The 23,249-nt window shown below is 43.2% G+C and overlaps 2 protein-coding genes across 2 annotated transcripts; one reads left to right on the forward strand and one right to left on the reverse strand.

Annotated features, from left to right (window-relative positions):
• Positions 1–424: 424 nt before the first annotated feature.
• acer2 (alkaline ceramidase 2) lies at positions 425–17,138 on the reverse strand. The gene is made up of 6 exons (XM_012849841.3): positions 16,690–17,138; positions 16,301–16,415; positions 11,785–11,926; positions 10,687–10,824; positions 1,752–1,889; positions 425–704 (listed from the first exon to the last, which is right to left on the reverse strand). The coding sequence occupies exons 1-6, from the start codon at positions 16,801–16,803 to the stop codon at positions 518–520; spliced, it is 834 nt and encodes a 277-aa protein (XP_012705295.1). The 5' UTR covers positions 16,804–17,138; the 3' UTR covers positions 425–517.
• Positions 17,139–19,336: 2,198 nt separating this feature from the next.
• On the forward strand, positions 19,337–23,220 carry rps6 (ribosomal protein S6). Its single transcript, XM_012849844.3, has 6 exons — positions 19,337–19,436; positions 19,993–20,124; positions 21,279–21,489; positions 22,132–22,278; positions 22,613–22,770; positions 23,088–23,220. The coding sequence occupies exons 1-6, from the start codon at positions 19,431–19,433 to the stop codon at positions 23,181–23,183; spliced, it is 750 nt and encodes a 249-aa protein (XP_012705298.1). The 5' UTR covers positions 19,337–19,430; the 3' UTR covers positions 23,184–23,220.
• The last annotated feature ends 29 nt before the right edge of the window (positions 23,221–23,249 follow it).

Below are 23,249 nucleotides of genomic sequence, written 5' to 3' on the forward strand. Positions count from 1 at the left end.
TTGGCTTGATTTTAGTTACGTTTAATTCAATCGGAGCTTCGCCGTTACTAAACCTAGCAGCGACGAGTTGCTATAGTAATAATCATCGAGGCAGCACAATGCTTAATACTGAGGTTTCCCGACATTTAGAAAACGTATGAAAGTCACAGATACCGACCTAACTGTAATACTATCACTCTGAGGAGGTTGCATTATATCTCATGCAAAGCCTGAGCAGATGTGCAGAAACACCGTAAAGTCTAGATTGGCTTTGATATGTCATTTAAAGAGATACCCTGCATCATATTTCACAAAGTAAGGACATCAGAGTTGCATAAATCCCCGCTCTTTTCGGGATTCAAAGGAGACTCCGGAGCGGGAGAGGGTTCACTCTTTGAAATGTGCGCCGTGTGCGTCCTCCGGTCAAATCACAAAGGACGCGACGGGGGAGGGGAGGTGGGGGGGACACGACTCGCAGACGGGCCGCCGTGTCCAGCTGGTGTCAAAGGAGTAGCGCTGAGAAATCCCCAAGGAAGCCTTAAGTCACCTTGATGGCCGACTTCTTGTGGACGCAGAGTAAAGAAATGTACGGCACGCCGATGAAGGCCCACTTCTCGTTGGGCCAGAACATGATGACGGGGCCTTGCTCCGGGGCCTCGGTCGCCACGTGGAAGTAGGCGAAGCAGACGCAGCCCAAGTAGGAGGCCAGGCAGATGAGGATGTGCCTGTGGGAGCAGGAGGAACGTCAGTACGCCCGTGTTATGTATAGAAGGATGCATTTAGGTTGCAGCATTTAGTTCTTATGCTCCACTTATCTGGAACAAACTTCCAGAATATTGTAAAGGTGCGGAAAGCCTGAGTTCCTTTAAATCAAGATTAAAAACACATTTGTTTAGGATTGCCTTCAACTGTTCTAGTTAACTGAATCACCACTTCTTTGTTCTAATTTCTATCTACATTTTATTCCTACTTGCTTTTATTCTGTTTTAATTTGCTATATTTTAATCATGTAAAGCACTTTGCATTGTCCCTGTACTGAATTGTGCTATATAAATAAATTTGCCTTGCCTTTTTCTCCACTGCCTGACAGCTGATACCCTTAAAGTGGCTCCAAAAGGCTTCTATACTTTCTTAGAGTTTTCACCTTACAACCTCAATGTATTTCACTGGGACTTTATGTGGTAGACCAACACAAAATTGTACATGACTGATCTGGAAGGAAAATTATATATGGCTGTAAATAGTTATTTATAAAAAAAAAATTAGAGATTAAATCCAGTGCAACACGTCGCCTGGGGTATGTCTGTATGAGCTCTGAAGAGAAACGTGTCAAGATACTGAAAATGTGGACAAAGAGCATCTTTTAAATATACATTTTCAAGTATCGGCAAAGATTCTGAGTTGAATTTGAGTCTGGACTTTGACTAGGCCGTTCTAACACATAAATATGCTTTGATCTAATCTGTTGTAGGTCTGACTTGGTGTCTAGTTGGGAGGGTGAGCCCTCACAAAGTCTGACATACTTTCTTTCTTTCCCTGTTTTAGCTACTTCCATCTTCCTCGTCTACTGTGATCGGCTTGTCCGTGCAGAACAAAAACCGTGCACACAGCATGATGCTGCCGCCGCCGCCGCCGCCGCCATGTTTTACCACAGGGACGGTGCGTCCAGGGCGATGTGCAGCGTTAAGTCTTCTGTCTTGATAATTTCTACCAGCTGTGACTTTCTTACAGATGCGACAGCCCGAGTCTGCCGAGCTTGGCTCTGAGCTTACCAGGCACAGTGTAGATAGGGGAAGTTGACCGATGACCACATTTCGCAGAATATCCTGTCGCTGATCCAGCAGAGCAGAGCCAGCGCCCACCAGATCCCGGAGATCAGCCCCAGCTTGAACACACGGGGGTTTTCACACCTGCAATGGAGAGCGGGCTGAGAAACGCGTGCAACTCTGAGAGCTCCCACAGAAAGGAGCCGTCCCTTCACGTTACGCTCCCAGTGAATAGAAGGTCAAGCCTGCGTGCGTCACATCAGACACCAACACAACAACGTTTGTTTGTGCCGCGCTATGGCTCAGAAATCACTGATTTGAAAAGAACACAATCCTTTTTTTCTACATGCTGTCCTTTTTCGACGTACATTAGATGAAAGGTTTATCAAATCTGCATATTGTGTGTTTGTTTTGACGTCTATTATGCAATTCTTTCCATGTAAACCCCAATGTTTCTGTATCTGGTATGTTTGGCGTGTGTAGCTATACTGCCATGATGCATAGTGAAACACTCTGATGCAATCCGTCCTGCGCTACAGACAGGTACAGAAAACAGACGGATAAATAAATCAAGTCATTCCTCTTTACTTATACTTGCAGCCGACTGAGAGCTGAAGCAGTTTTCTTTTTTTTGTGTCCTTTCTGGCAATGTGCCATTAAGAATTGTCTTTTGCCATAGCGCTCCGCTTGATTTATATATGCAAGAAGCTTTATTACAGTTTATGCTGGGACTATTTCATGTATGGACACAGAAACAGGGAGGTAGAAGAGGGAAAAAAAAGGAGAGAAACAGATGAGACAAAATGCCAAAAGGAAGAAAAGGTGAAAGAAAGAGGAGAGAGAAGGGAAAGAGCAATATAACATTCTATGAGTCTGCTTCTACACCTGAAAGGAGAGATATAAAAGGAACAGCAAAACCAACCAATAAAGTATTACAGGTACAAACAACCAATGTATTGATACCATCACTGAAGACCATGCAGTATTATTTAATATGAAATGTGTAAAGTGACAGCTAAAGATAATAATAGCAGTCTTCAATAAATGTCTTAACTGAAAACTCTTTGCGTTGCCTTTCAGCATCATGCCATTTTCTAACCAGCTGCTGATGTTGTACAGCGATGGGAAAAACTAACAATGCTTCCATGGGATTTTAGGAAAATGACAGCATCCAGATCCTGTTGATGAAAGACACCGGGCTGTTACCGTCTTTACAAAAAGCAGGAGCCACGACTACCAGAAGCAAAGCAACTGCTCTGCAGGGGCTAATCAGCCCATTTCAAACCTATTTGACGTTTCTCCTTCTGCAAAGAAAAGGATTATCTGAAGCGGTCTGTCTTTCTAGCAATGAACACGCCAGCAACTTCATCCTAAGGTGAGACTGTGTAACGCTTAGAGGACCTGCTAAATTACAAAGAGCTACGCCTTAGACTCCACAGCAGGCCTCATCCATCCGTAACGTAACAAGACGGGAGCTTTCCTTTTTGGCTCAGCGCTTTCTTCCCCACAACAGAACAGAGCGGGGTCTAGTCATGCTGGCTAGTCATGCTGGCTCTGGTGACGCATATCGATACATAAGGACATATTGAAACTAATAAAAAGAAAAAAGAAATGGCCATGAGATCACTTTAAATCTTAAATCAACTCCACACAACATTTGATCAGGGTTTTCTACCCTCACATTTCTCTCCACGATGATCACCAGTGTGACGCGTGCCACAGAACATGAGGCGGAATCAGCTACGCAAACGTTCAGGTACAGCTATAATAATTATTATAATATTAATAATAATAATAATAATAATAATAATAATAATAATAATAATAATAATAATAATAATAATAATAATAATAAATTTTATTTATAATGCACTTTACATTTAAAAAAAAAATCTCAGAGTGCTACAGAGCAGAGGGCTATAAATACCCCCCTGATAATACAAAAATTAAAAACAGCATTTTATAATCACTATTACCCAAACAACACAAATAAAATCATAATAAAGTTTCTAAAAGGCTTCTTTAAACAAGAATATCTTAAGGCCTCCACACTTTGTGGGGCTCTCAGGGTCTCTGGGTGGGCTCCAGAGCCGGGGGGGGGGGACTACCCGGGAGGCCCTGTCTCCCATAGTTTGGTCCTGGGTTGGTGAAGGCAGTATGGCAGCTGTGATCTATAAAGGGGAACTGTGTGCTGGTGTGTGCGCGCATGCTTTTATAAATCAGATTTTATGTCGCGTGTACGCTTTTAGTACGGATTCTACGCAATGTCTTATAAACGCCGCCCCTGATCTTTTATACATTAAACCCACCGAGTGTCTACTTTGCCATGACTGTGACTTCGATGTGAAGACAAATTGCACCGTCTAATGAGAACGTGGTTTTTTTTCTCCCCCTTTTTCTTCAATAAAACCCGAGACCTAAAAGTCCTCGTCGTTGCACCATGTTGAGAGGGATGGTTCTGTGCAATTCCGACAGAAATAAACGCATCCTCTGACCTACAAAGACGTGCTAATCCAGGGTGCCACTGATAAGCTATTCTTAGTCTTGTCCTTGCAACAGTGAGGCGGGGACATGGAGGCCCGACTGGGACAGAGCTGCACTGTGACAGAGCTTCGCCGTCGCTTCTGATGGAGTCGCCCCGTTTCACTAGTGCCTTTTTTTGCTGCCGCTGTCTTAAGGCGGGAGGAGCGGTGCGGCCCTCTGCAGCGCTATCGGGTTTCACATGAAACGTGGTTTTAGTTTTAGACTTTGCTCACAGTGACGCCGACAGCGCAAACGGAGACAACTGGGCGGACGGCTGGGGTTTCCGGCTGAGCGGACCGCAAGTGTTTTGTGTTCTGGAGAAGGCTAAAGTCCGTGTCGGCCGAGGCATCCGGGGAGGTTGCTGCAGGGATGACTAAGGGTTAACAGCTCCTTTTATAACCAAAGCATTCTCCCTTTCTCGGCTCGAGGTGGCACTTGTTCTGAGTCCAAGGGGGGAGAACATGCTCCTCTAAGTCTGCAGCCATGGTTCTCGGCCAGCAAATGGTAAATTACTCCCTCTAGGTTGCTGCTTGATCTCAAGTAGAGCAGTCAAAGTAACTCGGTGCCTCGTTCTCCTGTGATGGTGACATGGCGGTGGAGATGGATGCACTGCTTGGGGCCTCTTTACGGCGGCACAGGATCTCCTCTGGTCTGATATGGAACAGAAAGAGCGGAGCCAAAAAGCAAATGTCTACATTTACCGGTCCGTCTGCAGTCACATCCTCGCCGATGCTCATCAGATATTAATCCTGCCTGAAGAATAAGATCCTGGATCCAAGCTGAAAGGAAAATGAGCTACCTTTGAATGGGAGGGGGGAAGGGTTCAGGCTCAGCCCAGGAGATGACTGGGTGATAGGTGAAGAGCTCCATCATCTGGGATGGACCTTCGCTGTTCAGATTTCTGATCAGGATGTCTCCTGGGCTCCTACTTTTAAAGGAGCGACGACCCAGAATTTGCTTGAGAGGCCATTTACCCGCTGGCAACGTTATGGAACACCCTAGATCAGGGGCCACCGACCCGAAAACTGAGAGCTACTTCATAGGGCTGTGCCAGACGAAGGGCTACCTGTACTTACTTTTGAACTAAAGAGTCAAAGCTCACCTTAACTTCATGCAACATAAACATGTTTTTATGCTTTTAAATCTATGTAAATACAAGTTTGATTAAAAAAAGAAGAGCAACTGAATAAAATATTTTAAATGAAGCTCACTTGAGGGTTTTGCTATGTTTTGAACAGGCTTGAGGGCACCACTCATGGTCCTTGGGGGCTACCAGGTGCCTGCGGGCACCATGTTGGTGACTCCTGCACTAGATAGAATGAGCTGGAGAGCTCCCCAACCCAAGCGTTATACATTTCCAGCAAACATGCAATACGAAAAACAATAAAACCCGGCAAAAAACAAAAAAAACAAAAAAAAAATGAATTTCCTATCAAGAGAAACAAATCTGCTGCTCGGCTTGGTTGGTAAACTGTCTCTGTGTTATGCAATTGTCTCTAGGAAACAGGAAATGTGTCGCCATTTCTCATTGGCAACAAGAACTACTAAAATAAAAAGGAAAAGAGCCATTAAACCATCATCACAGCTCAGATATACACCAACTGTGTCTATATACCCATGGGAGAACATTTTGACGGTGCGTCAGGGCGCAGACCACTTGGCCCCCGTGACTTAATGTACAGATTGTCCACAGTCAGCTAACGCCTCTTCCTGCCAAAAAAAAAAAAAAAAAAAAAATATGAGCAGGCAGCAGGATATCTGCTGTCCTCTCACATTACAACAAAGATAAGACAGAAAATAAGAAGCGAGGAGCGCTGCTTGGGAAGCCGTATCTGGAGAATTCAAGAAGAAGCCTTATTTTATGCATATTCCAAGGGGATGTTGGCCCAGTGAGGTTATGCGCTATGAATGATCCTGCATGGATAAGCGGGTATAGGCAATGGATGGATGGATGGTTTGAACCATCAGAAACATCCTTGTAACTTAAAGTCATCAGAATTCAGGAGATAAAACAGAAATTTAACATGGAAAACAGAGAGATGAGAAGAGATACATCCCAGTAATGCTCGTCCGGTTAAGTATTTATTGCTTTCCCATCCAAATTCCCAATCTAAGGCTAGGAGGTAATCACTAAATGATGACTTACATTGCCGAGCTGTTTGCAGGGCTAATCCCCCCCTCACACCAGTCACCCTGGGTAATGTTCGGAGCTGAAACACTCCTCACAGAGTTACCTCCAGAGACCGATTAAAAACATAAAGTAGACTACTTGTGTCCATGTCCTAACCTACATAATAACGCTTTAAAATAAATGTAATCTTTGTTACATTTACCTTTCATTCATCCATGATTTTCTTTTCTTGTGGAATAAGACACAGCAGAAAAGTGAGCTTTCTAGCCTCAAAGCTGGATGAGGGACTACGTTTATCTTGTGACCACACAGAGTGCAACGGATTGTAAGGGGAGTAAAAAAAAAAAAAAAAATCACCAGCCACAAACAAAAGATAAACGTGGAGAACCACCCAATGCTGCCTGTTACGTATAAGATACAGGATCTGTGATGCTATGAGCCTGTTTTTCTTTTAAAAGTGCTGTGAAATTTGTTAGAGTGCATGTCTTCTTAAATGCTTTAAAATTCCTGTAGATTTTAAGGGAGACCTATCATGAAAAATCCACATTTTTTAGCCCTTAAATACATTCTGCTGTGTACTCCGAGTCTCTAAGAGTGCGGAAAAGTTGAATTTAGTCTGTTGTAGTCCACGCTGACGGATGCCGAAGCTACAAGTGGATAATTCATGGTTTGACTTGGCCGAGGACCGAAGCAGCAGCAGAACATCGTCAGGCGCGCGTTGATGGATGTAGCGACCTCGGATACACGAATGGTAACGGAAACAGACGACGCAACAGGGCAGAAACAAAAACCCCAGAGCTTATATAGAACTGAGATTAAAGGGAACCACACAAAACGCAAGTGAGTGCAATTAATAAAACTGAAACAATGGCAAATCATGGCAGGAGAAGTGAAAATGTTCAGTCGTATTGAACTTTGGATTCAAAATTGAATTATTTAAATGTGAAACAAAGCACTGAAAGCGTGATATGTCCCCTTTAAGTGAAAGTAAACCATGAACGGTTCTGATAATGAAGTGAAAATGGGAAGACCCTGGCCTAGGGACAACTAAGACGAGAAAGATTGTCCAAAGAAGAGTGGTCAAAGATCTGTCTCTTGGAAGACTAAGCGCTGTCCTATGGACAAAAAGGGGGTTGGAGGACAGAGAGGTCACCAATATTTGTACCAACAGTTACTTTGTTGTTACAAATCTTCTCCGTTTCCAAGTGGCCTTCCTGCACAGTAATAAGACAGGAAATGAGGGCCTGTGGGGAGGGGGGGTGGTATGCTGCAAAGATCCCAAGGTTGGAAATTGAATCCTGGATGGCCTCCAAAAAAGGCTTTTACAAAGACAGATCTAAAATCAAGTAAAATGTTCTTAAAGTTAATATATTCATCCTTGATTTGAGCCAGTAAATAAGATTATCTGCCAATGGAATGAGTATCTTTTACCCCTAAAATAAGATAATTAGACATCCTGCACTTGAAATAAGATGATGGAGATGAATTGTTACTATTTTAAGTGGAAAAATCTTATTCTATTGGCAAATCATCTTATTTATCTGCTCAAATCAAGGACAAATACACTCATTTCAAGAAAAGTTTACTTATTTTTAGCTCTGTTTTTGCAGTGCACAACGACTCCACCATGATTACATCTCCACCAAACCAATTGCTTCTTATCATGGCGTATTTTCCTTTCTGAAAAAATGTAGGCAAACTAAAGTGAGATTTATAATTTTGTGTATTTTAATTCTAGTTATTTCTTTGATTCGGTGTGACATTCTGGTACAGACGAACTAATATCCTTGCTTTTGATAATCCTTTGGTATTTGATGGAAGTGACAGCGAAATCTTACAGCAAAACAGTGACAAGAACTTCTGGCTTTACCCTTTCCCTTAAAGTAAGCCTTTTATTGGCCGTGCAGATACAGAGCACGTAGCTTTTTATGCCGCTGGGACTCCGTCAGGGCGGGAGGGGTGCAAGAGTCACACTGTCAAAAAGTCAACAACAAAACAGTATGTTCTCTCTGAGGACAGAAGTCCACAGTCATGGCTACAGGAACTCTGTCTGGCCTCGCAAAACGACAACAAGGAGCTTCACAACAGATGACTGGTGCTGTAGCAATGTCCAGAACTAGCCAGGAGTTAAACAATAGGTGACCTAATGTTTCAGGAGCGATGGCGGTAAGGGTCAAGGGAGAAAAGCACAACATGTGGGCAGCAACGCCATTAGAGGCTCACAAACAAGGAGCTGGTTGGAAATGTGCTTTCAGGGAGATTCAATCACATTAAAGGAATGTATTATTCAAATCCCAATAGAACGGAAGATTGCATGTTAATGTGCTAAAGACAGCAGAGCCATTACTGATACTACTGATACCGGTGTTCTGGTGTTCTGGTTTCATGTTATTGTTACATGAAGCACTGTGCCGGAGCCAGACGTCTTGATTAATGGTTCTTCGGCGGTTCTGAAGGTCTTTCAACACTCCTCTTTTTCAGCTCAGCGTTTGATTATTTTTAGGGGAAATGTATTTGTTTCAGCCCTCTGAACTCGGCTCCATAAATCATTCAGGCATAAAACGGCTCTAAACCCAAAGGGTGTTGTGCCTCTTTCAACATTCAGTAAGCACTTACTGCCATTTCATCCTAATGTACTCCCATTCTCCTTTTACGTTACTGCTCATGTAGCTAGGTAGATTTTTCTAATTGGGGTGATAAACAATGAGAAGAAAAAAAAAGCGCAAATCTCCAGAATCTTTTAATATGTAAATGTGAAATACTTTCTCAAGATTTGAACTGAAAGTATGTGTTTTTTTTGCTGTTCGTGTTTTCCACCACTCATCTCCAATAAAATCTGACAGAAAGTCACCCCTGATTAAACCTAAAAAAACTAAACACCATTTACTGTATCCCCACAATCACGTTTTCTTACAATAGACTATGAGCAGATTATAGATAATACTAAAATCCTCAGTATTAAAGTGGTATAAAACCTTTTCAAGGCAGGTACAACCTGACGTATGGGATGTATCAGACATCCCATGGCAGACGGCGCCGTCTGCAACTTGAAATGATTTGAAACGACCAAAGTCGCAAAAGTGCAAAATGTTGATTTATGAAGTGCACTGCATCAAATGTAATGTTTTTATATTGAAAATACTGAAGATCATTCTGGTGGTGGTTGGATAGGCTAACTATATACTTAATTCATTCATGTGACCATCTCCAGTGGAAGGTACACCAGCCCATCACAGGGATTATATACAGTGAAGCCCAAGATTATTCATACGCCTGGAAGATTTAGGTTTAATTTTTTTTCTTTTAAGCTTATCTTTGATAGGATCGGTGACAGGTGTCTCTCCAAAAACAATGAAAACAATATAAAAGAAGGATCAATTTTGTAATAATTATTTTTTATTCTTTTATCTACACCCCTCTCCATAACTAACTGAACAATCCTTAGTGGTGTTACAGCATTTAAAACCTTATAACAGCTGGCCAGCTTTTTGCATGTTTGCATCCTAGAAGTGTGAGGGCCTCTTTGCCATCACCCTAATCTTTAGTTCCCTCTTCCACCAGACTCAAATCAGGACTGGCCGAGCCACTAAAACACATTAAATATTACTTCCAGTTAAAGTGGCCTTTTGGTCAAATTTAAATACTATCTGAAATACAAACGTTTCATGTGCAAGAATCATTTCTGTTCATACTCCAAAAAAAGTTACATATGAAAAGTTGCAAAGTACAAAATGGAGGACAAAAAAAGACCGCCTATCATGTTCAAGCCGGATTTGGCTGAATGTAAAAAAAAAAAAAAAAAAACTGTTTTGAGAAATGCACCATCACAGCTATTAACCATTACGCAATGCTGATTTAATTCTGGTAGCCATACCAAAACAGTGAACGACTGGGGGCAGAAAAAAAAAGGTCCCTCAGCTAAAAACACTTTAGCCATAAAATGTCAGAATAACAGGAACAGCTCAAAAAATGTTTTGCAGCTTGTATTTGGATGAATAATTCCTACACACGCACAGCCATGGCCATGACTCACAGCAGCAGAGAAACAATGAAAGGGACAGAATCACAAAAAAAAACAAAAAAAAAAAAAACAGGTTAAGGTTGGAAACGAGTCAGAGAGAGAAATCACACAAACAAAGCTTTGTGTTTTTCTTTAAGATGTTTTGTGAATTTCTTGCTCACACAGATTTGCCATTGTTTCTTATTGACTCGTGCAGCGCAGGAGGCTTGCGTTTTCCTTTTGTGAGCAAGTGTGACGTGTGCTGGGATCTGATGATCTGCGCTCACCTTTTAAGCTCGGCGATGAGCAGCACTGTGCAGGGGATGCCCAGCGTCATGAGGGACAGCGAGTTGACCACGGGTTTAACGAAGGCCAGCCCGGTGGTGATCCCAGACAGGATGCCGATGACCACTTTGAACCTTAAACTATGCACAGAAACAACAGAAAAAAAAAGAAAGCAATAAAAATATGAGGCGGTCTCTGGAAGGCAAGCTGACACACTCTTTATTCAGTTGTATTTAAAGTGCTGATAACGCACCGCTGTGTTTCGGTCCTGGTCAAATAAGATAACGTAGCTTTTATTAAGCAAATCAAGGTTATTAACCCTTGTTTTGTTCACATAACACCTTTTGCTGTAGTTCCGGTTTGTGATTCAGTTATGAAACATTTTCTTTCCACTGGATTTTAACTACTTCCTGTTATTTTTCTCTCCCCTTTGCTTGAGGAATAATAATATAAAAAAAAAAAAACACATTCAAATAATTCCCATGCACTTGGCTCAGCTACTAATGAATGAGGTGGCCTTCCTGATCACAGGGCAAAGGTGCGTATCCGAAGGGGAGTTTTCAGGAGAACCGATCAGTTTGGTGGCCTGGTTTTGTGAACCGGGACCATTTGGTTTTGTGTGTCGTGGTGATAAAATGTTGAAAGCAATGACAGAATCAATAGGCAATTTGTAAACCAGTGTTAAAACGTCCTTCCTTGTATTAAAGATCCCACGCTGCAGCAAAAAAAAAAACCCACATTGGTCCTTTTGACACTCAGTTACAACAACTTGGAAACTGGAGGGGGTCCGGTTTATCCGACACCGACATTTTTAACTGCTCACACCCAGTTCTCTCCGTGCGTTTACATGAACCAGCCACAAAGTCTCCGTGACAAAAGGAGAAGACATGTGACGCTGCTTTTATAAGTGTCAGCTATCCTAGACAGTGCCTATATTTAGATACAAAAAGCCATGGCAGTAAATGCACCATGAGACGAGGAAGTGACCCATAGTAAACTCCAGTTATACACGACACGACATTAAAAAAACAAAAATTTTCTTTACGTTGTGATCGTTCACATTGAATTCCCACGGGTTTCATTCGGGCGGATCGACGTACCGGTTTCTCCTGAACATCTTGGGCATGTGTCTCTTGGGAAACCACATGGCGATGGCGCACATGAGCACCCACAGGATGGCCAGCTCATCCAGCATCTGGCCGAGGAAGCTGAGCGTGGCGTGAAAATACGCCGAGCCGATGCCTGTGAGGAAGGAAGTCAAGTGGAGGTTAATGGGGGGCTATAAGTGCGTAGGACACTAACCGAAGGACGCGTCTGCTGTCTCTAGAGCTGAACAGCTGGTGGGACCGCTTGGACAGCATGAGACGGGTACGAAGCGAACAAAACTGCCAGGTCATGAAACTGTGAAGGCGTGACGAGACCAGCACCAGTTGAAAGATTTTAAATCAAGCCGTGTTGACTTATCCGCCGAGTCGTCAAAACAATTAGGCCATTCTTATGGTTACAGTCCAAAACTGAGAGTCGCCATTATCTGACATTTTACCCTTCATTCAATTTTACGTCACAAGCTGAGCTGTGGATGCCAACCGAAGATCATTTTCTTGTTTTTCTTTGGACTTTATGAGCATTAATCAGGGGCTATTGTGTCTCCCTGCGTCATTCTAAAGGTTTATGAAGACATTAACAAACAAAATACTCTAAAGCCCTTGTAATGTGATGACAGAGAAACGTCCAGAGAGACTGCAGTAACGCAGCGCTGCCCCTTCCCCACCTGTTGCTGCTCACGGCCAGTCAGCCGGCTGAAAGAAGGAGCCTTAAATCTTTTTTTTTGCTTAGAAAAACCTATTTATATATTTCTTAATACATTTCTGGTTGGGCAAATAGGAGCTCACACATCCGTTATTAGAGTAACGCTGTTTTAAAATGACACAGAAGCAGGTCTGTTAAGCTGCCAACCGCAGGGGGGGGGCTGCCCGGTTAAATAGGCTGACAAATTAACCAGCCAGCACCGCATTGTTAGCCTCGTGAGACCATCCTGATCTCGCGAGCTTTCAAGGTTTCACTCGCAGATCAGTCTGGCTACTCTCCGTTAAAGAAAATTTGGAGCCGTTCACCAAACGAACGTCCAATCAGCGTTGGCTTTGAGGCGGGTTGAGGAGTGATGCAACGAGAAGCGCGACAGTTCAGTCTAAAGAACATGGCGGCTTCAGCCCATTAGCGTGGCTATCGAGCAAGTTTTATCAGAATTACAGAGTATTTCTTTGCTGAGCTAACGAGCCTTTACCTGCAGCAGCAAGAGTAGCTTGGCTTGTGGTTGTGTTTTCATCGTCGCTCTGTTACGAGCGACGACGAATCTGATTGGTTTATTTGGCCCGTCTATCACCAACATAGGCCAATCAGCTAACCAGTATTTTCGCCCCTTCCCAAAATTACTTCAACGGAAGGTTTCCAGATGGATATGCGGAGCAAATCTATCTGGCGGAGTCAGGTAACCGCATTGTGTAGAGCAGCAAAAAAGGTCCGATAAGAGCCTGATAACTCCTACTGAACTGAGCGGCTATATATTTGCTTTAGTCTAGCTTTAGAACTGAAAATATTGATAAATGATTGCTGTTATTAAGGTTAGTATAAAAATCCAACCAAATTCAACTAGCCTACTGGCCTGGGATAGATTTCCATCAATGAAATGCTTCATCTCACAAAACCTGGTGGGAAAACGGCAGTGGAGGAAAACCACGAGGAAGAGAATAACGTGGGTTAATCCCTGCTGGTATTGCCAATGTAAGCAAAACATTAAGGTTATTTATTTTTCTAATATTGCTGGCAATACAGGTCCTTCCCAGTTCTACTTAAGGATACTCGTTCCAACATGACATTCCTCCAAACGCGCTCTTTGAGCTGATAACTCTACAACGGCATGAAGAGTTACTGTTGATGCGAAAGACACGGGCAGGATGGCTCCGTTTGACCGTCCTGCCCTTATTTGTTATCACTGTCCAACAGACCTTGTGATCTGAGTAATCTGCCGTCATAACAGACGTTGCAGGAGACGGCGGCGTGTTTGAAAGACTTTTTATCCAAAGGCCCATGCTGTCGTCGGACAGGACAGGCCTGACTGAGTGGTTCTCGACAATAAATCGCCTTTTCTGTCCCTTTGAGTTGCTGACTGGACAAAACTAGAACATTAGGAAGAGGAGGAGGAGGAGATACCCGTGCACACATTCTGATCATTTATGAAATCAGTGACGAAGGCGACAACTTCAATATTCATTTTTGAAATGTATAGAGGACTAAATTGTAAAAAAGAAAGAAAAACAAAATTTTTTAATCACAAAAAAAAGATAAATATACTGTCCTTTCTGCCCAGGTCTGAGATTACATCACCTACAGACACCGATGAAGACAAAAGGAAACTTGATTGTGCTGTTGTTTCACTTTAGATGCAATTAAATGACCTGATTAAATAGTCACTCAAGATTGTTTTCCTCATCCCGTCCACAGGCTGAGGTCACCTCTCAGGAGGTGACGGGTGGGGGGGGTGGGGGGGGGGTGGTGTTGGCTTATCTTTGCTGACTGTGCAACCTGTTTGTTTTCAAACAGCGCTGAGGGAACGACGCGCTCTGCCTGCATTTCCATACAGCAGCACCACTCGCTGCTGGGTCACAATCAGCTGCAGTCTACAAGCTCGGTGGGTCACCAAGTCAGGACAGCCGAAATCCCTGCATTCTGACAATATCTGCTCAAGACTAAGGTTCTAATCCATCACCTTTAAACCGGTTCAGAACAATGACTCTTTACATCCTTTCCCGTTTTACGACGACTACTGGCGATCGCATCTTTTTTTTTTATCCAGCTGGTAAACTTTTACATTTCCAACCCTCCTCTTCTGCTGGTTATCAGAGCCACTTGATTTGATTTGAAGTGTTTTAGAGACTGCATTTCTAGGGGGAATTTGTGCACAATCTGCTTCACAGCCAAATGGAAAAGAAGAGTTTAGCCAAGTGTTAAAGAGTTATTTACCAAGCCGCAGCAACTTCCCATTGTACCGCTCCTTTGGTTTAAATTCTTTTTAATAAGACGGCAGGTAAACGCACCAAAGTGGCCCCGCTTTAACCCAGAAGTAGCACGGCAATGCAGCGTGGCCCATCCCCCACCTGTTGCTGCAGACTGCCACCCACTTGGGTGAAAGAAAACTTTTACACTTTCTTCCTCCATTAAAACTTGGACAAGTTCAGATGGTGGGGGGGGGGGGGGTACCACCGGTTGCGGAAAATACCAACAGTCCTGCTGTGGCGACTAAAAGAGTGCCACCTTAGACCTGCATTAAACTGCAGTTGTCTGTTAAACAGCTGACTGCAGGCTCTGATCTGAGCACATAGCCTGACTAATCAGCGAGTTGTGTTTTGCTATTCTTGTGTTACTTTATAGACAGCAGACTGGCAAAAATTTTAGTAATTTTGTGCAAAGTAAGTTTCAAAGGATGATGGAAAACAATTAATGCAATATTTAACAAGACAATTTCACATAACTGCTGTAGTGCTGTGTGTTTATCGATATGTATGTGAGGCTCCGACTGTCAGTAGTGATAGATGCATTTAAAAATAAAAAGAAGTGAACGTTATAGAAAAGTTTTTTTCTTCTCAATAAAGACCTCAGAATATCATTATCATATCGATCATTACTACTTTTCTTAGGCCACGACTTTGGTTTCGAAACCTTTCACCTTTTGAAGTTCAGACCTACAGGCCCTGCAGCTGCTAACCGAAGCATGCGCTGAGAAGCCGGTTGAGCTGTTTTTTTGTACCTTTTTGTCTGCTTTTACAATTAGGACAAAGACTGCTTCCAGGAACCGTTTTGAGAAGGGCCGCACGATATCAGGAAACCGTGTCATTGCGATGTGATCGATGAATAGTGCGACGGCGCTATCAGCAATCATTTTCCTGGCTCTTTGCTCATTTTTCTTTCATCACCACCTTCCCAACCAGTCGTTGGAGGACTTTTTCTTATTTCTTTAGAAACGTATTGTTAGCATGCAGAATTTGCGGGGGACATACCATCCAAGCGGGCATATAAAAATCGCAGTTTAGCGCGCATGGACACTGCAATTCGATTTATTGAGCAACTTGAATTTTTAGATTGAACGCAGAGATAATCTAAAACACACACACACACACCAGCAGAGTGGGTGCAGTTGTGGCTCAATGACAACATCATTAGGGCTCCCCTGCATATTCAAATTGATATTTAGTGTTAGGTGGAGCAGATGGTGGATATAATCCCCCCCCCCACACACACACACACACACCTCAGTTTAATATGGGTTCTGATCTCAGCTTTTATCCAGCCAGTCTGGGATTACATCAACACACAGAGGACGCTGAGGCAGATTAAGCAGGGATGGTAGCAAACCCCCATAGAGTCTTTGCTGCACCCCGGCTATGGATAAAGTTAACTACGTGTGCGTGAGAAGAGACGAAGTTGCTATTTTCTGCTTCGCTGTGTTTGTTTGCAACTATAAACAAACACCAAATGTCTGTTTCCTTTTTGAAACTCGGCTCATCTGTGCTGCCTGCGCGTCCTCGCCGTGGCGTAAAACGAGGTCATGATACAACATACCGACCACCACCAGCAGGATCCAGATGAGGTAGATCCCACTGTTGAAGTGCTGGGCATATTCCCGGAACAGGCACATCAGTATGGGGGGCAAAACAAAGAACAAGACGTTGCTGATCTGAAACGACAACAACAAAGAGAAAGGGGAAAAAAATGAAGCTCTGAGGAAAACGGCATCATCAAAACAACATGTTGATCGCTGGGGTCCAGCAGAGCGGCTGAGGTGGAGAGGATGACATTTAAAGCAGGTGGACTTTTTTTGTGTGTAAAGTCTCTGTAACTCATGAGAAGTCACTGGTAACTGCTAGAACGCAGCAGCCACTACGGAGCAAAAACGGGAACGCGGCGACTGTCAACAAAAGCGCATCACGCAGCGACTTCGCAGCACCGACCGTGTTGTAGAACTCAGCGATGCCGGGGTAGATGAGGTAATTCCCCTCACACCAGTCCACGTCGGAGCTGCCCGCCTGCAGCTGGTCCCAGAAAATCAGGTTCACGGCGCTCATGTCTGGACTTGTTTGCGTCGGATGGACAAGCGGCGCTGCGCAGAACCAGCAGATCCTCCGGCAGATTAGAGGAGAGCAAAACAAAAGCGGCAGCCAGAGAGCCGGGAGCCGGCTAACAGTTTGGTGTCTGGAGCCTGGACGAGTGTCGGTGTCGGGAGTCGCTCCTGTGCTGCATTTTTCACGCCGTCCTTTGCTTCCACAAAGCCTGCTCTTATCTGCGCTCTTCGTGACGCTCAGCCCCGTCCTCTGACAGCTGCTAACTCTGGCCTCGAAGATTGCGCAAGCGTTGCAAGAGGTCTCACTCCTCTCTGCTTCCTTCTCCGGTGAAGCCGGAAGTGTTGTTTTTTTTTTTTTTCTCCTCACGTTTAAACAAACAGAAAAATGTTGTTATGTATGGTTATTCGATGGGATGTTATTATAACTTATAACCAGTTGCGGATCATTTTTCACGCGTTGTCCCCTTCATTCTGAAGCTCCACCACGTGACTTCTCTAAACGCAATAATGCTCTTAAAAAAAAAATACTATGAATAGCAACACATTTTTGATGTATCTTTTTCCCCACATTTTGACGCCATTAATGGTTGTAGTTTTTACCGTGGGGGTTATTATCCGATGCCGATAGGACCAACAGATGTTGATAGATTTTTTTTTTTATGAAACTAAAGAAATGGATTGATGTCTAAATCATTTTTTTTTTTTCATTTTCTTTATGTGCCCCAGGTGTCCGCAACTTACCTGACTCCGCCAGATAGATTTGCTCCGCATATCCATCTGGAAACCTTCCGTTGAAGTAATTTTGGGAAGGGGCGAAAATACTGGTTAGCTGATTGGCCTATGTTGGTGATAGACGGGCCAAATGAACCAATCAGATTCGTCGTCGCTCTGTTACGAGCGACGACGAAAACACAACCACAAGCCAAGCTACTCTTGCTGCTGCAGGTAAAGGCTCGTTAGCTCAGCAAAGAAATACTCTGTAAGTCCGATAAAACTTGCTCGATAGCCACGCTAACGCTAGTTTCATCGGCTGAAGCCGCCATGTTGTTTAGACTGAACTGACGCGCTTCCCGTTGCGTCACACCTCAACCCGCCTCAAAGCCAACGCTGATTGGACGTTCGTTTGGTGAACGGCTCCAAATTTTCTTTAACGGAGAGTATCCAGACTGATCTGCGAGTGAAACCTTGAAAGCTCGCGAGATCAGGATGGTCTCACGAGGCTAGTCCGCAACAGACTCAGACTAAAGCTAACCGTGTGAAACTGCTTAATTTTAGGAGGGAGTGGGTAAGAGAAGTAGACTATTCAGTTACCTTTATCAGAATATTTTGGTACCCATAAACAAACCTTTTCTTTTTAGGAAATTAAACACATTGATGTCTGAATAAACCCCATAAAACTACAATTCTTTTTTTATATATATATATTAGTCAAATAGTTTCAATATGTATTGAAATATTTCAATAGCACGATCATATATACTTATTTACAAGAATATTGAAAGGTAAAAACAATTATTATCACCATTATTAGTAAAGTAAACAATTTACCAAACATCCTTTCACTCAATCTTTGAAAAAGAAGAAAAAAATATTTTTTATTCATTGGTAACATCTCTGCCATTTAGTGTATGCAGTTCCCGGTATTGGAGAACCAGATAAGAACATTTTGAGAATTTCTTTTGAAACGTTTTGTAACCAAGTGACTCAACTCGGAGTACTCCCACTTTATGTAGGCCACAAGGCGATAGTTCAACCTTTTCTCTGGCGCCATCTAGTGGCCAATATTGTTTACGCTTAAACTGAACAAATATCGGTTATTATTGAAATATACTTGTCTTTATTTGTTATCTTTCACTTTTTCCTTCACCAACTGAAGAACAAGAGTTCGTCAACAACATCAAAGTCAGAATCAGTTTTATTCGGCAAGCTTTGTGCACACAAACAAGGAATTTGCACTCCACGTTACTCTCAATGCAGACATTTGAAATGTACCATTCAAAATATGTACGTATGAATTGTTTTTACAAAAGGGGAAGGCAGATAAATACGACAGATTAATATCCAACGTATTATGCAAATGTGTACATGGTATTTTAATCACATTTTTATTTTATTTAGCTATTCATTTATTACATTATGTAAATAGTTTTCTATAGTTATTTATTTATGTTTTTCAATTGTCTTCTAAATATTTTACCATTTATTTATTTGTTTTATATTAAAAAATTTTAGAATAACAGCAACTCACTTTCATGCCTTTTTTTGTCATCTCTTCTTAAAATCAAGCCTGAACGGAGGACACGTGCTGCTGGAAAGTATATGATTTTATGGGACATATCATTTTGTAAATAGACGTGCTGCTACAGCTCGGATTACGTACGTTCCTGCTAACTTCCTGCTACTTTTATCTTTTTTACTGTATGGTGTGACGTCAATAGACGATGTAATTAATTAAATAAATCGTATTTTATTTATTTTTTGTTTATTATTATTATTATTTCTTTTTATTGACGTGTGTGCACGCCGGCTCATGTCAGCGTTCTCGCGAGATCGCGTTGCCCTTTGTGAGATCACGAAGCGGATATCCTGCCTCTTTCCCCTGGCAGACCGTCGTTGGGTCGGTTTGGCAAAATGAAGGTACTACCATGAGTTGCTCATATTTTTGCTTAGAAAGCTGCTGTAGTTAAAATAAACGGGTTAAAATAAAGCAGCCGTGTCAAACTTTAAATACGTCTAGTTTAATGCAGATATTGTGGCTTTGTAGCTGAGGATGAGCTTTGATTGTGACGAGGGCTAGCTGGCTAGCCTGTCGGAAAGCTAGCCGTGGAAACATGGCCGCACCGTGGGCCGACTGTGTGCTCCCAGGAATGGAGAATATGTGAAGTTTTATGCAGCGACTGGAAGCGGGCAAGCTTCGGTGTGCCATTGTAAGCAGTCTGCGCCGGTAACGCTTTCGGCTCTTAAACTGTGGACCCTGCAGAGGAGCTAACAGGCCTCTGGTAAACTTAGCCTGTGTGAACCGCACCGCTAACACGTCCCACAGTTAACGCTGTTTTCGGACGTTTACGTGAACGCTCACTTTTCCAGCCACGTTAAGCTAGGGTCACGTGTAGCTCTTTGCTGTGAAGTTGCCAGTTTGCTGTGGCGGCCAGAGACCCTAATGCTTGTCTTTTTTTTTCTTTCTGTTTCGCAGCTAAACATCTCATTCCCTGCTACCGGCTGCCAGAAGCTGATCGAAGTTGATGATGAGAGGAAGCTGCGCATCTTCTACGAGAAGCGTATGGCCACTGAGGTGGCTGCTGACCCCCTGGGAGATGAGTGGAAGGTAAGTTGTCTTCATACTCTGTGTGGTGGCACACCAGGAGACCCTTGTGACCGATCTGTGGTCGTCAAGGGGGGACAGCGTGTTGCCAGAGGAACCGTGGAGCAGCTTTCCAGATGCAGTCGGCCAGGTTGATCGTGGCCGATTGAAACGGCAGTGCTCTCCCAAACCCTTCCAGAGCGACGCGGGCAACCTCTGGTTGTCTGGGTTGCGGGATGGGATGGTTGCCTGTTTGTCAAGTACTGTCAAAGCAATGCTTAGTTTCTCGTTGGCCTCGCACACCCTAGTTGAGCAGTTCTTTGAGGCCGGTGGGATTTGTCGGAGCCAGGCTGACTGATCAGGGAGAATGAAGGAGCTAATCGCTGACATTTTAGTCGTTAAGAGATCTGTTTTGTACCACATTGCACTTTTGTGTTATAGCTATATATATTTTTCTTTTTGAAGCAAAATAGAAGTCGGTTTGTGTAACTGACAGAAAATGCTGCTGTATTAGGATGGAAGGCAGCGCTGACAGGGACCGTCCTCGATATTTAAGTTCAGATATTTGTCCAGAAGGGTGTTAAGTCTGAGTCAAACGTTCAGATGTCTGTTCTATCGCTTAAAGGACTCCTTAATATGTTCACATTTTCTATACTAGCCCTTCAGTAACGCCTGGTTCCATTTTAAAACTGTTATCTATTGCTTAAAGTTTTTATACAATTTTAATATTTAAGAAGGCATAGAGGGATTTTAATGTTTGGCTGAAACAGTCAGCTGATATGTAGGTTAGTGTTTACTGCATTAAAGTGTAGATTAAAAGTTTAACAATCTACATGTAAAAATGACGGAGTAAAAAACCCATTACTTTTAATATGCTCAGATTAACTCTAATTTATTTTTTGAGGATTGATCTCAAGATTTAGACAAACTTTGTCATTTTTTTTATGTACAAAACGAAATTTAGATGCCTACAGTTTACAACAATATGAGATTGCAAGTTAGATTAAATAACATTACAATATAAAGTGCAGCAGGAGACAGTTTTTTTTTTTAAGTGTGCAGAAGAATATTCCATGTTTATAGTATAAAAGCGTTTAAATTCCCTGTAAGAAACCAACTTGGTTCAGGAGCCCACACAGCTGCCGCTGTCTGACTGAACCTGCCGTCTCTGTCTCCAGGGTTACGTGGTGCGCATCAGCGGGGGCAACGACAAGCAGGGCTTCCCCATGAAGCAGGGGGTGCTGACCCATGGCCGCGTGCGCCTGCTGCTCAGCAAGGGCCACTCCTGCTACCGTCCCCGCAGGACCGGCGAGCGCAAGCGCAAGTCTGTCCGGGGCTGCATCGTCGACGCCAACCTCAGCGTTCTCAACTTGGTCATCGTCAAGAAAGGTAGCGTGGTGAAAGTCCTAAATGTGAAGCTTTAATTATTTAATGCTGTTAAATAATTCACTGTATGGATGGCACACCATGGAGACCCTTTTGACTGATTTCTAGTCAAACTAGGGGGGACAGTGTGTTGCTAGAGTAACTGTGGAGCTGCTTTCCAGATGCAACCAGGTCCAGCGACAGTGGATGGTTGAACTGCAATGCTCTCTCACTCTGACTTAACTCTGAGTTTTATGTGACCTTAAATCTTAACTTCTGTAGTTCAGCTGTCGTTTTCCTCCCCCTCAGGAGAACAGGCGTCTGAGCGCTTTGGGTTCTTGCTTCTTTTTTCCATTGCTGTCCATAAATTGGGAAGGCAGAGCATACCTGGGTTGCCTTATCTATCGTTCCTTATTTAAAAAAAAATCCAGTGCATGTTATACGTGAAAAGTTAAGTTGAACATTCCCAGGAAGCAAAACCATCACTTGATGCCTTATCTCTGGTAGGAAACCGTAGCTGCTGCTCTGCCAGAACAGGAACCATCACCGCCTCTCTTCCTGTCAGAAATTAAAGACGTTAATCCTTTTTTAGATTTTATGAAACTTAAGATCTGCTCTGATTGTGACGAGCTGATTTCACTCACCTGCTGATGTTTTGACGTTAAGGTGAGAAGGACATTCCCGGGCTGACCGACAGCACCGTCCCTCGCCGACTTGGTCCCAAGAGGGCCAGCAAGATCCGCAAGCTCTTCAACTTGGCCAAGGAGGATGACGTGAGGCAGTACGTTGTGAGAAGACCCGTGACTAAAGAAGGTGAAGTTGTCAGAGTGTTTGAATGTTTTTAGACGGGGATTTGGTTTTGTAGCCAACCTGTACAATTATAGGTGTATTGTAGTCTATCAGTCCTGTTAGAGAGAGAGATGTAGAAAGCTGAGAATCATTGCAGCTTTGAGCCGCTGGCATAAAGCTCAATGAAGAGAACCATAGAGGCACGACCTTTAGTCCTATCAAAGCTGTGGTTACAGGTTTCAGGTCAGCAAAGTGACACAGGGAGACTCATTTGTTTGGATCTATTCTGAATTTATTACCGCCCTTTCTCTTTCCTGCACTGTTGTTAATGGCCTCCTCCCTCTTTTCACTCTTTTAGGCAAGAAGCCCAGAACTAAGGCCCCCAAGATCCAGAGACTGGTGACCCCTCGTGTGCTGCAGCACAAGCGCCGCCGCATTGCTCTGAAGAGACAGCGCACCCAGAAGAACAAGGAGGAGGCGTCTGAGTACGCCAAGCTGTTGGCCAAGAGGATGAAGGTACGACCACTTTTCACCTTCTTTCACACAAAGGAGGGAAAATGGCCTTTATTTACAAAATGCTACAGTAGACCCTAAAGCTTCAGGGATTGGATGTCACAATGTTGGCCAAAGTTAATAAACATTTTACATTCCCACACTATATAGAGTTGGACATTCTGCAGAGTAACATTTTAACTTTAGCTTAATGGATGGATTTTAACTTCCTTGTTTGGCTAGTTGTAATGTTCTCATTTAGTCTAAAACACCTAGGACAACTCTCTTGTTCTAAATGTTTTGTTTTCTCAACCTTAAATTGATCTTAAATTGTTTAACAGGAGGCCAAGGAGAAGCGCCAGGAACAGATCGCCAAGAGGCGCCGCCTCTCCTCTCTGAGGGCATCCACATCCAAGTCAGAGTCCAGCCAGAAGTGAAATCCACAAGTCAAATAAAATGTTTTGCTGAAAAACCGCTGGGATGTGATGTCTTGAATTTAAAAT

This window comes from Fundulus heteroclitus, chromosome 5, assembly GCF_011125445.2.
Source record: "Fundulus heteroclitus isolate FHET01 chromosome 5, MU-UCD_Fhet_4.1, whole genome shotgun sequence".
NCBI classification, from domain to species: Eukaryota; Metazoa; Chordata; class Actinopteri; order Cyprinodontiformes; family Fundulidae; genus Fundulus; species Fundulus heteroclitus.